We start from the raw sequence: 17,352 nt of genomic DNA on the forward strand, positions 1-17,352 counted from the left end.
ATATTTCTGATAACGGTGTTCCCATGGCTTGGTTCTTGGGTGGGGAGAGTTGCGTCATTTCTGCAATGAAGTCAGTGAGTGCTTGAGCTTTGATGGCAGTTCTAGGCTCATAGGTGATCTGATACTCGGACAACTCGATCGCCCACGACATCATTCTTCCCGCCAAGTCTGGCTTGTGCAGGACTTGGCGGATTGGTTGGTTGGTCCTGACGGTGATTGGATGGCATTGGAAGTACGGTCTTAAACGCTGTGCGGCAAAGATAAGCGTTAAAGCTACCTTTTCCACCTCTTGGTATCGAAGCTCTGCTCCTTGTAGAACCTTGCTGATGAAATATACTGGCTTTTGTCCTTCCTTTGATTCTTTGACAAGGGCTGCACCGATCGCCTCGGTACCTACGACAAGATATAAATAAAGCATTTCTCCATCATCTGGTTTGGCGAGCACTGGTGGACAAGAGAGCGCCCTTTTGAATTCCTGGAAGGCGTTTTCACATTCTTCCGACCACCGAAAGGCGGTTCCTTTTTTGAGTAAGCCAAAAAGAGGGAGCGATTTGTGAGCCGAATTGGCCAGAAAATGAGTGAGAGCTACTAACCTTCCTGTGAGTTGCTGAACTTCCTTGATTGTTTGCGGGCTTCGCATTTCAATCACTGCCTTGCACTTATCAGGATTGACTTCAATGCCTCTCTCGGTGAGCATAAAGCCTAGGAATTTGCCCGCGGGAACTCCGAAGGCGCATTTGCTTGGATTCAAGCGCATGTTGAATTTTCTGAGTCTTTCAAAAACACCTTGTAGATCAACCAAATGTTGTTCTGACGTTCTTGATTTAGCGATCATGTCATCGATGTATACTTCGATGCAATTGCCAATCAGGTCTCTGAATACTTCATTCATCATCCTTTGGTAAGTGGCCTCAGCATTTTTTAGACCGAATGGCATCATTGTATAACAGTAATTGGCGTTCTGAGTGATGAACGCCGTTTTGTCTTGGACTTCTTCAAGAAGTGGGATCTGATTATAACCAGAGTATGCGTCCATGAATGATAGCATTTTGAATCCGGACGCGTTGTCAACCAACTGATCGATGCTAAGAAAAGGGTAAGCATCCTTTGGACAGACTTTGTTTAGGTCGGTGTAGTCAACGCACATTCGCCATGCGCCGTTTGGCTTTTTAACCAAAACTGGGTTGGATAACCAAGTTGTGTACTTGATTTCCCTGATGAACCCGGCGGCGTGGAGCCTTTTGACCTCTTCATCAATCACCCTCTGGCGGTCGGTACCGAATTTCCTCTTTTTCTGGGAGACTGGCTTGGCTTTGGGATCCACCGACAAACGGTGGCAGCAAACGTCTGGATTGATACCTGGCATGTCAGAGGGCTTCCATGCAAACAAATCTTTGTTTTCCTTGAGCAACTTGATTAACTTGCATTTCATCTCTGGGTCGATGGTGGCCCCGATGGTTGTTGTTTGATGATCCGCATCTCCTAAGACAACATGTTCCAATGCTTCATCAGGCGTGGGTCTGTCATGTTCCACGCGCGGATCGTCTCTAGCATCAAATTCTACCAAAAAACATTGGTCACGCTCTTTTGACTTATCGCCGAGATTTCTTTCTGATGGCGACGTCGTCCCCTGCTTGAGCGCCCTTTCATCATTGAAGCTAGCTTTGGCCATTGGCCGTAAGGATATGTTGTAGCAGCTTCGGGCTATCGTCTGGTCTCCTCGCACTGTGGCGACTTTGTTGTCCCGGGCAACGAACTTCATTGCCAAGTGGGGGTGTGAAATGCTTGCCTCGAAGACAGCAAACATCCTTGTACCAAGAATGGCGTTGTAAGCTGATGGGGTGTCGAGCACCAAAAACTGGATGTCTGCGGATCGTGAGGTGGGTGGTGTTCCAAGGGAAAGCCGCAAGGTAATCACTCCCAGTGGCTTTGTGGTGGTAGCATTGAAACCTGAGAGTTCACCTGTAACAGAAGTTAAACTATCAACAGTGAACCCTAACGCTTTAAAGCATGGTAAAAACAAAATATCGGCTGAGCTGCCGTGGTCAATAAAAACGCGATTAACGCCGAAGTTGGCGATTATAGCTTGAATGACGAGCGGATCGTCATGTCCTGGGAGGACATCGCCTAAATCGCTGGCGTCCCAAACAATTTGAGGCCTTGTTGGACTAGGACTGTGCTTTTCTTTGTTGATCACTTTACCAGCGACCGCCAGACACTGCTTCAAGTGTTTCTTTCTGGCGTTCACAGTCTCTCCTCCTCCGCTCAGCCCGCCTGAAATCATGTTGATCACTCTGTGCTTCACCGCGGTTGAATCTTCGTCTACTTCTTCACGCCTACCTCTACGGTTTGGACTTGCTTGCGCTCTGTGATTCCTGGGGGAATCTTCTCTCCTGTCACGATTTTCTGCGCTCTCGATATCGCCTCCTTGCTCCCGATGGGCGTGAGCCGTCTCCTCCTCGCCTCTGCACTCTGCTTTTGATGAGTTCATCGATTTTGTCTTTGAGGTGCCTGCACTGGTCAGTGTTATGACCGTTGCTGCGATGGAACTTGCAGTACATGATGTTTTCTTTAGGCGGGTTCTGAGACTGTTGGGTGTTCTTGGATTCTTCCTTATACTCCGTTTGCAGGACGGCGTGTGTCTGACGACCTGATGTATCACGCCCGGAAGGGCGGTTTGAATATTTTGCTGGTTTATTTCCTTTCTTACTCTCTTCCATTTGGTTCTTTTGTTTACCGAGAGTGCCTTTTCTTGACCGTGGGCGTCCTCGACTCGACTTCCTTTGTACTCTTCGATTCGCATGTACTCTTGGGCCACCCTCTTGACTTCTTCCAGGTCAGTGATCTCGTGGCGGGCGAGCTCGTACGCGAACGCACCTTGCCGCAAACCCGAAAGAAGTATATGTACCTGTACTTTTGGGTCCAGGCCTTACACTTGTAAGGCTTCCTTATCAAAGCGGTCTAAAAAGGACCTGAGGGACTCGCCTTGCTGTTGGCGTACTTTTTCTAGAGAGTGGACGGATTTCGGCACAGGGCGACTGGTTGCAAAGTGAGACTGAGACTTGCTCGCCAACTCATCCCATGAAGCGATACTACCAGTCGGTAGAGTAGTGTACCATGTTAAGGCTCGTCCCCCAAGTAGCGTGGGGAAGGTCCTGCACATGAGGAGGTCGGTTTCACCATGGAGAGTCATGGCCGCCTCAAACTTCTGGATCCATTCAAAAGGATCGGCATCTCCGACATATGTGGTGATATTGGAGGGTCCTTTGAAACCAAGGGGTATGGGAGTTAACCGGAGGATATCAGTCAGGGGTTTGTTGCGCCCTGACGTATGAGCTGGCGTGACTCGTAGGTTGTTGTTTCGGGGTGGCCGGTCTGTTTGCGGTTGAGGAGCTTCAACGGAGTAGGAGAGGGCTGGGGCGTGATTGAAAGGTTGCTGGGCGGCATATGGTTGCTGACCCTGGTTTTGATAGGACACTTGGTGTAGTGGAACGACCGGATTTTGGGGTTGGGCAGCGTAACCTTGGAAAGGAAAACCGGTTGGGTAAAGCTGAGGGAATGGGGCGTATGGTCCCATAGGGAACGAGGTGACCATCGGTGCTCGGTAATCGTTGTGCATGGTTACTGGTAGACTTTGGGCTGGTAGCGGACGATGGGCTCGTGGGACGGGAATGACTGGTGGGGCAAAAGTGTGAAGAGGCATTCCAAAACGAACTCCTGGTGGCGGGGGTTGGTCTTGTATCAAGTTTTCTCCTTGCATTTCACGCATAGGTGCGTGATAGTTCAACTGTGCTATCCTGGGTTCGACTGCTTGCATTTGTGGATCGACGGATTGTAGTACTGGCTGGAGCATCTCGCCGGGGGGTCTCTCGGCTGGGGCTGAATGCATCGATGGCGGGGAGTTTGAATGTATTGTTTGTACATGACCGTCAGGTGTAACAGCTCTGGTTTGTTCTGCTCTTCTGGTTGTGACGACCATGTTTGTTACCAAAACGTAAAACACGTCTTGTGGATCTTTGGTAGGAGAATGGGAATAGAAGTTTATAGTTTCCCACAGACGGCGCCAATGTACCGTTAGGTTCTGTGAGCCCACTATGTACCCTATAGGGTAACGTTACTATATGGATTATACCACTAGGCGAGGTAATGACCAGACTAGTAGGTATAGTTCCAAGAGGCAAGCAAGCTAATAGCAATGGCAGATTAATAACAAGGGAATGACTTGGAAGTAAATGGGCATAACAACAGTACATAAAAGATACCTCTAAGGTGTGCCCAGGAGGGCTATTTATAAGGGAAATGGAGCGGGTTGGTGAGGGAGAGGTCAACTCTCCTTGGGATTTACTCCCATGGTGCAGTGTTAGGCGTGCTGGCGCTGTCATTGTGGCAGTGCTGCGCCCTCTGCACTCTGGCGGTGTCAGCGCCGGGCAAAGGGGGAGTTTCCCTTTGTGGTTTCTGTCGTAGTCGCCTTCAACGGTTAGCGTTCCAAGATGGGACATCTTGGTGTATGTCTTGGGCCTGCTACTACGTTGGGGGTTGAGGGGTCCATGTCAGCCCTAAGGGCTGACGTGGGGCGAGGCTAAGGCTGGGCTTGAGTGATTGGGCCAGCTGAGGGTTGGACCTGTGTAGTTGGGCCGTCCCAATATTCGGGCCATCCAGAACACTGAGTTTATATTTGTTTTATGGACTCGATCATCAAATTTGTTTTAAAATTTTCTACAGTATTACAGAGTAATTTTTTAATGTATGAGCATGATACACATACACCGAACAAATCTAAATCGTTGAAACGACAAATCAGAAGTGACTCAACGTTCTCACTCAAACACTTATGGACTAGATTCTCGCTTTTTCCATACTGAAATAAAAACCACAACCTACTTTCCCTCATTGCTGTGATATTAAGGGGGTAACACCCCCAACAAATAGATCTATCAAATATTTTACAATCAATCTTTTCCTCTCTCATTTCTCCATACTCAGTATTCCTCTCCAATAACACAGCTGGAGAGTACTATCTTCAATTCTTCACTAAAATGAGCCAGTGTGTTCCCAGCTGGGATGTCGATGACAACCCACCACCCCCAAGAGTCTCTCTTTGTTCCAACTCCAATTCAACTACCCCTGATGTCCCCATGTTAGCACTCTTCCTCATCTTCTCTTTATCCTTTTGTTTCAGTTTCTCTCTTTCTACATACACAAACACACACACACACATATAAAATCATTTCACTGGTATTAATTGATGACTGGTTTGTGTAATTAATGAGTTCAGGTTAGACTATGAAGTTGCAGAACTGACATGGGAAAATGGACAAATTTCAATGCATGGCTTAGGGTTGCCACGAGTGCCCGTAAAATCCATCACCACCGCGGCCGCCACCACTGTTCCTTCCAAGTACACATGGGAAAAGCCTCGCGCAAATGGCACTTTGGAGTCCATAGTCAACCAAGCCACTGGCTTACCCCACCGCGTCAAACCTTTAGACAGTAGTAACGGTGGCGGTGGTGTCTGTGGGAACATGTTTGTCCCATGGTTTGAGCCCCAACATGCTGCTGTCACCGCCGCCGCTGCTTCCAACACCTTGACTATGGACGCATTGGTCCCATGCTCGAACCGCACGGAGGAGCAAAGCACCCAGGTTATAGATTCCATCCCTGCAGCGCTTGGAGCGTGCATGATGGGTCGCTCCGCACGTGTGGGGTCTTGCAGCGGCGCCGCTACGGCCACCCACGATGAAGGAGCGCGCCTAGCTGCAGCGGGAAAGCGTACCAGGTTGGCGCGTGTGCCGGTGGCTGCGCACGAATTGAGCCAGAGTGTGAGTGGCAGCGCCACCTTCGGGAGGGACAGCCAGCACGTGACTCTAGACACGTGCGACAGGGAACTTGGTGTTGGTTTCACTTCAACCTCCATGGGGTCACCGGAAAACACAACCTCTGCCACGCCATGCACCAAGACCACCACAGTAGATGACCATGATTCTGTTTGTCACAGTAGATCAATGGTAAGCCTCTTTATTGCTCTCAATTACTCATATTTAATTGATATATATATATATATATATTAATTAACTTAATTTTATTTCTTGAACTTTTTTTTCTATTTATGTTAACTTTTTATTTGTTATTATCTTATGCAAATTTTGCAAAGAGGGAGGATGGGGATGAGGAGGAGAAAAAGAGAGGAATTCGGAAATCTTCTGTGTCCACTAAAAGGAGCAGAGCTGCAGCTATACATAACCAATCTGAAAGGGTGAGCATTTAATCAACTTTTCTATGATGATATTTTAACAACAGAATCTAGAATATGCTGTTCATTGGTTCATTTTGTATTGGCTTTTCAGAAAAGGAGGGATAAGATAAACCAAAAAATGAAGACATTGCAGAAGTTGGTCCCAAATTCCAACAAGGTATATAGAATAGTTGCAACTAGTGGGTTTTTGCTAAGCTAATGATGATATTGTATGTGTGGTATCTGAGCCAATTCTTTAGTATCTATTGGTCCCAATCCGTATCCATTCAGTGAAAGAAACAGTTGCTATATATACTAGAGGTAACATTTTTTTTCGCTTATTCATTTTTCTTAGATTTAGGTAGCCGTCCCGTAAGGATTCGACATTATAAATCCCAGTTCACATTGGATTTCCCTCTGAATGATTTTGTTTTCAAGTTCTCGGGCCTTCCCGTAAAATAAAATAATTTAAGATCATTTTTAACAAAATTTCACGTAACAATTAACCATTGTTTTTAATTTGTAACTTCTTTTTGTTGAAAGGTTTATTTGAGGCTTAAAAGATAGGTTGCGTACCTATCTTTCATACGTTCTATTTGATTCAATTAATGTAAAACTTTAACACACAAATTCTTTGCATATTATTTATATGATATTATCCTGTCGAAAGATTATTGTTAAAAGACTTTTATAAATATACAAAAAGTCTTACATATTTTTTATCTTCAATTTAATTAGTCTTTAAGTGTATATAGTTAATATTAAAACATCTTATACATAATTAATTTAATTAGTTTTACACAATTATTACTCCTTTTAATAATTATTTATATGATATTATAACATTGAAATCATAAAGATTCAAATTGAATAGATACTCTGGCCAATGAGATAATTGTGGTCAAATTTTTTTTCCAATCATATGGCTACGGGAATTCGAGGGTAGATTTTGCAGCCATCTGAGTCCACACAAACACCAATTACATATTGTGACACCTTGACAGAAGGTTCTTTGGTAAGGAGACACCCAACTGCTCCCACATAAACCCTTTCCAGTGGTAGGCCCTGATGTCATTTATGCCAAAAACACTCTGGTAACTGTCATATTTTTGCGGAAAGCCCAAAGCAGAGGCAAAAAAAGATAGAGGAAAGAAAAATTACCCACAATCAGAATAAACGGAAAAAAGGAAACGTTCAGTGTCGGCTTGCAGGTTGAATATATATAGCTATTCATGAGTTTGTCCACCCAAATTGAACAGATTGTTAGAGGAAAGACAGGTTTCATTACATGCACAATTAATTACAATTAATTATATCATAATATTTATCAGGAGAGGATCGTTTGACACTAAATTCACCAAATCCTAAGTGTTGATTTATATCAATTTAGCTGTTATAATTTATTAAAAATTAATAAATAAATAATTAATAAATATAATACAATAAATTAAATAGTTAAATTCACAGAAATCAACAGAAAATATCCAGCCCCATATTTATATGCCTTGGTTATATGTAATTTCTTATATATTGGACCCATTTATGATTATATATTTATAATTGTATGTTTTTTTGGTAACATAATTGTATGCTTTTAATATATATGAACTTTGTACCCAAAATATATAAATATATATATATATATATATATATGAACTTTGTTTAATGTTTTTGTCACAGACTGATAAAGCTTCAATGTTGGATGAGGTGATAGAATATCTGAAACAGTTGCAAGGCCAAGTGCAGATGATGAACAGAATCAACATGTCATCCATGATGCTGCCAATGACCCTGCAGCAACAACTTCAAATGTCAATGATGGCTCCAATGGGCATGGGGATGGGTATGGGTATGGGCATGGGCATGGGAATGATGGACATGAACACAATGAATCGTGGTAACATCCCTGGCATCCCTCCAGTCCTCCACCCTTCAGCCTTCATGCCTATGGCCTCATGGGATGCCGCCGCCGGCGACCGACTTCAAGTGCCTCCGACCACAGTGTTGCCTGGCCCTTTGTCCACATTTTTTGGATGCCAATCACAGGTGAGCAAATCGTATTATATACGTTTATTCATTATTTTGCTTAGTTCTGATTAGAATAATGAACTTTGATTTCAGTTTTCATAATTTATTTAAATCTTGCATATTTGTTTGAACCATGTATTGAGGATAAGGGTAGAAAACTTCAAATATCTTATAATGATTGAAAGCAAAACCTGGTAGAAATCAGTCAAATCAAATTCATTGTGGCATTAATATTGTGTTTTGGTTTGTTAGGACAGTGACAAAGTTCATTAATTAATATTTGTATATCTTTATACTACTTCACTGTCCAAAGTTGTAATGGAAAGAAGGGTGAGGTTCGAAAGAAATTCCTCAAATTAACATTTCAAATGTAGGTTTAAAAATGTCCACATGCATTGATTATTAAACATCACTTTCACTGATGGCTCTGCATTGATCGAAGCCAATTAGAATACCTCTATTTGCACATTTTGAAACTTCTTGTTTCTCCACTTAGATCTTGATTATAAAAACCTTTTTTTTTTTTTGTGTAAGCTCTAAAACCTTTGTTACAGAGATAATTTTTCTTTAAATTTGATATTTTTTCAGTTAAAATGTATTAAAAAAAGGGAATGATATTTTTAATATTTATACTGGGATAATTAATCAAAAATATTAATTGCAAGCAGCCCGTGAGAATGGATGCCTACAGTAGGATTGCTGCCATGTATCAGCAGCTGCACCAACCTCCAGCTTCCGGTTCTAAGAGCTGAGCTGCTTGGTAATATTCTACCGTTGTGATAATGCTAAATTACAATAAGAATGTGCATCTACTTATTCTTTGTGAGAATATATATTCCAACGCAAAGCAAGTGACTGTGAAATTGACGACAACAAGAGTGGGCATTTTATTTATTGTGAGAAATATGTATATTAGCTCGAAAGCAAGCGTGAGAAATTTTTTCATAATCTATATAGTGCTTTCTTGTAGGGAGCAACTGGTTAAGATTAGGTGGCTTTCTTGGTTATTTTACCTTTATATTTAAGTTCGTGCAACTAGCAAGTTGTATAAAGTGTTTGTTATTTTATTGAATAACTAGCTCGCTTGACTTGATTCAAATCTTATTATATTTTCTTTTCCCTCGTTGAAGGCGTTTCGCTCTTCTTTTTTTGGTTTGCTTTAATATTTGTGAATTTTTTCTACTTGGCAAGATACATGATTTAAATTCTCTTAATTATTTTTCTGTCTTTGCTTCAGTTTTAATTATTTCTTTAAAAACTTTAAGAGTAGAAGATAACAAACAGTGAAGACTATTGAATAACAAGAGAGGAAAGGAATTATGAAATAATCAGTATGTATTGAATTGATACAAGAGGTACAATATATATAGATACATTAATGGGCTTAGCCCAGACCTAACACAAATCCTAATGAATTAAGAAAATAGATATTTACAGATATACTAAAGATATTCTTTCTAACACTCCCCCTCAAGCTGGAACATATAGATCATAAGCACTAAGCTTGTTACATATAAACTCTATTCGAAGAACGCTCAAAGACTTTGTAAATATATCTGATAATTGGTCATTAGAGGGTACAAAACTAGTTGTAATTTCACCAACAAGGACCTTCTCTTGAACAAAGTGACAATCTATTTTGATATGCTTGGTTCTTTCATGAAACACTGAATTTGACGAAATATGCAGCGCTGCTTGGTTATCACAAATGAAAGTTACTGGTCCAGTGTCTCCAAACTTGAGCTATCTAAGAAGTTGTTTAAGCCAAATGAGCTTGCAAGTAGTAGTAGCCATGGAGCAGTATTTTACTTCAGCACTTGATCTGGCAACTACATTTTGTTTCTTAGTTTTCCAGGAAACCAATTTGCCTCCAACGAATACACAATATCCAGAAGTAGATCTCCTATCAGTAGGACAACTGGCCCAATCAACATCAAAGTATCCAACAACTTTAACATGACATTTATCTTCATATTCAAGGCCTTTTCTTGGAGATGTCTTGATATACTTAAGAATATGAATGACAACATTCCAATGTTCTTGACATGGAGAATTAAGAAATTGACTTACCACACTGACTGCAAATGAAATGTCAGGCCGAGTGACTGTGAGGTAGTTCAATTTTTCAACTAATCTTTTATACCACTCAGGATCTGAAAAATGCTCCTCCTGATTTGGTAGGAGCTTGACACTTGGATCCATAGGAGTATCAAAAGACTAAGAATTTAACAAAGCAGTTTCATCAAGAATATCCAGAGCATATTTCCTCTGAGATATCACAACTCCATCTTTAGATTGTCCACCTCGATTGCCCAAAAATATCAAAGTCTCCTAAGATCCTTGGTCTAAAAATGATGATATAAATGATGTTTCAACTGAGTGATTCCATGGTTATCACTACCTATGATGACAATATCATCCACATATACCACCAAGTAGATATCTGAATGACGATAAAAGAGAGAATGATCAGTTTCACTCCAAGTCATACCAAATTGTTGAACAACACTGCTAAATTTGCCAAACCAAGCTCTTGTAGATTGCTGGAGACCATATAGAGACTTGCGAAGACGACAAACAAGTCCTGACTCCCCCCGAGCAACAAATCAAGGAGGTTGTGCTCCATATAAACTTCCTCCTCAAGATCATCATGAAGAAACAAACATTCTTAATATCAAGTTGGTAGAGAGGCCAATGGCGGATAGAAGCTATGATAATAAAGAGAAGTGAACAGTAGACATTTTTGCCACAGGAGAAAAAGTATCAACAAAATTCAGTCCAAACACTTGAGTGAAACCCTTTTCCACTAAGCGAGCTTAAGACGATCCACTTGATCATCAGGACCAATCTTAACAACATAAACCCACCTATAACCAACAATAGATTTTTCATATGGAAGAGGGACCAGATCCTAAGTACCATTGTAATGAAGGGCACTCATTTCATCAATCATAGCTTGTCTCCATCCAGGATATGAAAATACATCACCTGTAGTCTTAGAAATAGACATAGAAGACAAAGAGGAAAGACATGCATATTATGATGGAGAAAGACGATGGTAACTAATATTAACTATATACTTTGACCGAGGGCGAGTATCACGAGTACCCTTACGAAGAGTAATGGGAAGGTCACTAGCCGAAGGTGGGATCAAAGTTGAGGGAGGAGATGCAGTCGGATGTGAGCCCACAGAAACATCTAAAGAACTATGTTGTAACTCATCAGGAGAAGAGGTGATAGAAAAAGAGTTAGAAACATGTACTGGTAAAGGCGGAAGGTATTCAAAGGAGTCGGCAGGGAGAGATGACTGAACAGAATTAGTATCCACAAGAGTAGTAGAAGAGCAAAAAAGAGGGGAACTGATTCAAAAAAGGAAACATCGACCGAGATAAAGTATCGATGTAAAGTCAAAGAGTAGCAACCGTAACCCTTTGAGATCGAGGATAACCCAAAAAAACACATTTATGGGACTTGGGAGCTAGTTTATCCAATCCTGGACCGAGATGATGAACAAAACACGTAGAACCAAACACATGTGGGGTCGAAGGATATAAAACTTGATGGGGAAACAAAATAGAGTGAGGTATCTGGTGATGAAGAACAGATGAGGGCATGCGATTAATGAGATAGCATGCAGTGAGTATATCATCACCCCAGAATTTTTAGGGAACATTGCCATCAATTAACAAAGCACGAGTAGTCTAAACAAGATGGCGATTCTTGCGCTCGGCTACACCATTTGTTGGGGTGTATGAGGGCAAGATATTTGATGAATAATGCCATGAGACGAAAAGAATTGCTGAAACTGATGAGATCAATACTCACATGAATTATCCCTACAAAAAGTATGAATAGGAATACCAAACTGAGTTTTTATTTCATTAAAAATAACTTAAAAACAGAAAATAACTCAAAATGATTTTTTATTAAAAATAACCAAGTACATCTGGAATAATCATCAATGAAAGTAACAAAATACTTAAACCCTAAAGTATAAGGATGATGACTTGCTCCCTAAATATCATAGTGGACCACAGAAAAATAGGACAAAGCTTGATGACTAAGATGACTTGGGAACGTACTACGAGTATGTTTCCCAAACTGATAAGACTCATAATTTAAACTAGAAAAAGATGATAAATGTGGAACCATCTTCTAAAGCTTGACAAGACTTGGATGACCCAAACGAGCATATATAGTGAGAGGAGAATCCACGATGGAGCAGGCTGAAGGAGAAGGAAACAGTTGATAGAGGCCATGAGACTCACATCCTTTGGTAATCTCTTTCCCCGAACTCCCTGAAAGATGACAAAGGTTTTAGTAAAGGAAACAACACAATCAATGGATTTTGTCAAATGACTAATAGAAAGTAAGTTAAAAGGAGAATATGGAAAATAGAGAACATGATCCAGAGATAAATGAAGGTAAAAGAAGAACTGTGCTGATCTCACAGGATTGGACCAGAGACACATTGGAAAATAGTAGAAAATGAACCAGTGGTACAAAGAAAAGTGAATAAGGACTTATTACCAGAAAGGTGATCAGAAGCCTCAAAATCAAGAGTCCAAGGGCCTAGAGAGTGTAACTGATAGATCCCACTAAAACAATTATTAGTGGGAGCAATGGATGCAGTAGGACCAGATGCTTGCTTTTCAGACCACCAAGTCACAGACTCATTAAGAAGAGCGGCCGGAGGTTGCGCAACGGAAGGTAACCCTGGAACAGGAGCACTAGAGGAAGCCTGAGCAACATGAGCATTCAGAAAAGGTTGAGGTGGCTTGATATGGAGTTTCCAACAACGGTCAACAGTATGATTGGTCTGATGACAATGAGTACATATTAGCTATCCCTTAGAGGGTTTATCTCCACGACCATAACCCTGAGCAGTAATGGCAGAGGAGTCAACGGTGTCAACCGGAGGTACATGGGTCATAGGAGATGCTGATGATGTAGAGGGCTTAGGTGGAATTCTAAGCAAGGTAGACATCACAGAATCCAGTGTATAAACTGTAGCAGACCCCAAAATTTGATCCCAGTTGGCGGACAAATGGGAAGGTAAACCATATAAAATGAACAACATAAAAAGGGTATTACGTTGTTCTTGCTCCTTAGTAACATCACCAGTAAGGGGAAAAAGTTCATTAAGATCATGAAGCAAACTATGAGCTTTCCCCAAATACTCAGACATAGGATAATTGAAATCCCGAGGAGCAAAGGTAGTCATCAATTTCTGACACATACCATAGATTCGATGTGTATCATTGGTGTGCAATGCCTTTGCCTAACTCCAAATTGCTTCTCGGGTATTGACAGGTCAAAAAATCTGCTTAATTGAAGGATGAAAAATAGCTTTAATGAGACTACATAACTGAGCATCAATCATCTTCCATCGTGTACGCGCATTAGCCACAATAGAGTCAGCCTTAGTAGTGAGATAAGATGTATAATCCTGCCCATGCAACCAAAGTCGCAGATCTGACTACCAAGAATCATAGTTCTACCCATCCAATTTATCCACACTTAATATAATTGGAAAAAATAGTAGACTCTGACTTGGGGGCAGCCAGAGACCCAGAAACAGAAGAGATAGGGGAATCCATAATCACCCAACAAAAGAAAGATCGGAAAAAAGTCAGAAAGATAGATCACAAAACTAATCGGTAGAAGAGAGATTTGTGCGTCAATAAAAAATGATGTCAAAACACCAAAACAGGACCAAAACCAGAACTGTCGCGGATAGTCGAGAAGAATGCAACGATGTCAAGGCTGGAATAGAGCCGCCACGCGCCGCCTGACGGGAGAAGAAGCCGCACCTTGCACACGCGTGTGAGAGCGCGTGGGGAAGCCTTTGGAGATGTGACACCTGCAGACGAGACTGCGCTGCCGAGATGAGCACGTTAGTAGTGGATCGCCGGAAACGGCCACCAGATAGTGGTGGTTGACGACAAAGATGTGGCGGCAATGGGGTTCTGACGTCTGATCGCGGAGAGAAAGGTTCAGCAACGATGAAAATACGATATAAGAAGGAAAGAAATATCCAGAAATTGACAAGGAGACAATATTCATAAAAAATTTGAAAAGACGATGAACAGTGGGTTCACCGGAAAAAGAAACAGATCAAGGTTCTTTTCATTAGACTCTGATACCATCTTGAATAACAAGAGACGAAAGGAATTGTGAAATAATCAGTATGTATTGAATTGATACAATAGGTACAATATATATAGATACATTAATGGGCTTAGCCCAGACCTAACTCAAATCCAAATAAAATAAGAAAATAGATGTTTACAGATATACTAAAGATATTCTTTCTAACAAAGACAATATCAGCTCCAAGTTGATATAATATTTTGATAATTCATTAGATATTGACAAATAGTATTGTATTTATATAGTTTATTAAATAAAAATTTAGAGCTACAATGGAAAACGGATTAGTATTTTGATGTAAAACATTTCACTATCATATATAAGGCAATGCAGACCAATTAGATATAGATATGTTTATTAAATTGAAATGATACCAAGTTTTGTGAAATATTCTTCTTAATGATTAGATCTAAGCATATATATATATATATATATATATATATATATATATATATATATATATATATATATATATATATATATATATATATATATATATATATATTATATTATGGGATAAGATATTGTGACAAGCAAATAATGTTACTACCACATCTTAACCGTTGATTTCCGCCAATCAACGGTCATCATTTTTCAAATCAAACTTATTAATTAATTATTAATTCGCAATTATATGATAACAGTTGATTGACGGAAATCAACGGTTAAGATGTGATAGTAACATTAATAGTAACATTATTTGGTTGTCACAATATCCTATCCCATATATTATATGGAACTGAAGATGCATGATGTGGCTTTGCATACTGAATCCAACTTTCGAATTTGTGCTTAAAAAGTAGGACTCTATTATTCACGGAATTTTGTCAATTTCACGCAAAGTTAGAACTTTGGAACTTTGCAACATTCTTCCACAAAGTCGCGCAACTTGCGAGAGTTGAATAGAATCTAGAAATTTGAGGGTTTAATATTGTTTCTTTCTTTTCCGAAATTGATTTGATCCTTCTTGTGATAAGAATATGCAGCTGCTGATATATAAATTGAATGATGACTTGTATCTATCCTATACAGCAAAAGCAATCTAATATGAAAAGATACCGAGTTTGCAAAATAAAATAAAAAATTAAGCTGTTATCGAATTTTTTTAATTATAAAATTAAAATATCAAATAAAAATTGCAACTTTCTTTTGTTGAATTATTCCAATCATTTAACTCTTTCCTTATTAAAAGGTAAAAATAACAGGGTTTAGAAAAAAGTGCAAGGTATTTTAACAAAATTTATATTGTAAAGAGAAACAAAATACCCAAAAAAAACTCTTTATTTTGTTTCTCAAGTCCTAAAAAGATGTTATTTTTAAATTATTGGATATAGTTTATTTTCTGTGACAAGAAAAATACTTTTTTTTTTCAAAATATTATCATATATATATATTGAAATTGTTGATTATGAATATTTCATTTTAACGAGGAGGACTTAACAAAAAAAATAAAAATAGGATGACTAAACAAGTGGAAAAAGAAAAATCATCGGGAGGACTAAAAATTACTTACAAAATGTTTCCTTGTATTATTATTAAGAGTCTCTTCAACGATCTCGATTGATGCAATATGTCCACAGCTCAAAAGCTTCCAAAATTTACATATGAATTCAATGCGTATCCACTGTATTCACTTGGCTACTTTAATAATACATGTCGGGTAAAGATTGAATTTATTTGTCATTTTCCATTAAAATATTGCAAATTAAGAAAATAGAGTATTCCCATAAAAAAATGTAATTTATTTTATTTATTTATTTTTAAAACAAATGAAATAGGGAAAGAAACATCCTTTTTTTGAAAAATAAATTAATACTAATTAAATAATAAAATTACATAAATATAAAGTCATGTGTATAGTTTACCAAAAAAAAACATGTGTATATAAAAAGGAAAAAAAATACTTTTTTATTGCAGAAAATATTTTTCTATCATACTCATGTAAAAGTGAGTGTATTTCATTATAAAGAAAAAAAATAAAAAAATAATAGAACTCTCTTATTTTTATGTAAGTGAGGAAAATAAATATTTTTTATAATAAAAATATAAATATTAAATTCATATAAAAATTAGATTTAATATTTCTAGTTTGTTACGATATTTTTTTTTTTTTTTTTGCCACGCTCATATCTTACCAACTTTTTTCCTATCTTCTTTTTATAATGGGACTAAGAGTGAGTGTGACGCATAAAAAATTTCAGAAACAAAAATAAAAATAATTTACCGATAAAAATACGTTTGTTTAATCAGCAAATCATAGCGGGAACGATGACAGCTTCCAATAATGTCAACGTTTATGATGTTACGCTGGCGACATCTAACGTGCATTGTTTGGTTAAAGATGAACTTACAAATGATTGAACACTCATGCGAATACTTGGATAAAGCATTCGCCACACACATTTGTCAAGGTGGTTCCACATGTATAACATCGAAGTTCCCACCCCAATAATACACTTTCATGATTTTAACATTAAAATACTGTAAAAAAAAAATACTATAAAAGTAATCCATTTATTATACAACTTTTACAATATTAATTGAGGATTTTAATATGGATTCCCTGTAATAAATGGAAATATGTGGCAAGTAAAACATGTAGTAGACTTGTAGGGATGTGTATGGGTCGGACCGAACCAATTTTTTTTTAAAAATCAAATCAAATTAATTTAAATGGTTCGGTTTGAAAATGGTTCATTTCGGTTCAAAATCGGTTCGATTCGATTTGATTCAAAATCGGTTCGATTCGATTCGATTCGACTCTATTCTGAAAGGAATTTTTTTTTTTAAATAAAGTAATAAAAATTAGTTTGGTTCGGTTCAAACATGGTTCGCTTTGATTCGCAATGGTTCGATTCAGTTCAAAAATAGTTCGGTTCTTGAACTGGTTCTAAAAATCTTTTCAGTTCATGAACTGGTTCTTTAAAAATCAGTTGGGT

At 38.9% G+C, this 17,352-nt stretch overlaps 3 protein-coding genes across 4 annotated transcripts; 1 reads left to right on the forward strand and 2 right to left on the reverse strand.

Moving 5' to 3' along the window:
- Positions 1 to 14: 14 nt before the first annotated feature.
- LOC133309691 (uncharacterized) lies at positions 15 to 2,803 on the reverse strand (the record flags this gene model as incomplete). Its single annotated transcript, XM_061510483.1, has 1 exon — positions 15 to 2,803. A coding segment is annotated over exon 1 (2,789 nt), but the record flags the coding sequence as incomplete, so codon positions are not given.
- A 2,111-nt stretch (positions 2,804 to 4,914) lies between these two features.
- LOC133309690 (transcription factor UNE10) lies at positions 4,915 to 9,339 on the forward strand. 2 transcript variants are annotated; one of them, XM_061510481.1, is made up of 6 exons: positions 4,915 to 5,137; positions 5,276 to 6,005; positions 6,152 to 6,253; positions 6,345 to 6,410; positions 7,913 to 8,278; positions 8,929 to 9,339. In XM_061510481.1, exons 1-6 carry the CDS (start codon positions 5,037 to 5,039, stop codon positions 9,010 to 9,012), a joined length of 1,449 nt encoding a protein of 482 aa, XP_061366465.1. In that variant the 5' UTR covers positions 4,915 to 5,036; the 3' UTR covers positions 9,013 to 9,339. The 2 variants fall into 2 exon arrangements, with proteins under 2 accessions (XP_061366465.1, XP_061366466.1); XM_061510482.1 differs by having other exon boundaries at positions 6,158 to 6,253.
- A 664-nt stretch (positions 9,340 to 10,003) lies between these two features.
- Positions 10,004 to 10,814, reverse strand: LOC133309689 (secreted RxLR effector protein 161-like). Its single transcript, XM_061510480.1, has 2 exons — positions 10,752 to 10,814; positions 10,004 to 10,477 (listed from the first exon to the last, which is right to left on the reverse strand). Exons 1-2 carry the CDS (start codon positions 10,812 to 10,814, stop codon positions 10,004 to 10,006), a joined length of 537 nt encoding a protein of 178 aa, XP_061366464.1.
- Between the last annotated feature and the right edge of the window lie 6,538 nt (positions 10,815 to 17,352).

The sequence above is a fragment of the Gastrolobium bilobum genome, unplaced genomic scaffold, assembly GCF_033153095.1.
Source record: "Gastrolobium bilobum isolate Gb01-03AN ecotype WA unplaced genomic scaffold, APGP_CSIRO_Gbil_v1 utg374529, whole genome shotgun sequence".
Lineage (NCBI taxonomy): Eukaryota > Viridiplantae > Streptophyta > Magnoliopsida > Fabales > Fabaceae > Gastrolobium > Gastrolobium bilobum.

Excerpts from the sequence above, each read along its gene's own strand:
- LOC133309690 (XM_061510481.1), top strand. The coding sequence starts at position 5,037 with ATGAGCCAGTGTGTTCCCAGCTGGGATGTCGATGACAACCCACCACCC. Across the intron at positions 5,138-5,275 it reads ACTACCCCTGATGTCCCCAT|GTTAGACTATGAAGTTGCAG; the intron begins GTTAGCACTCTT and ends TAATGAGTTCAG. Across the intron at positions 6,411-7,912 it reads TGGTCCCAAATTCCAACAAG|ACTGATAAAGCTTCAATGTT; the intron begins GTATATAGAATA and ends TTTTTGTCACAG.
- LOC133309689 (XM_061510480.1), bottom strand. The coding sequence starts at position 10,814 with ATGGTCTCCAGCAATCTACAAGAGCTTGGTTTGGCAAATTTAGCAGTG. Across the intron at positions 10,478-10,751 it reads CAGTGTTGTTCAACAATTTG|TCTTTTGATACTCCTATGGA; the intron begins GTATGACTTGGA and ends TTAAATTCTTAG.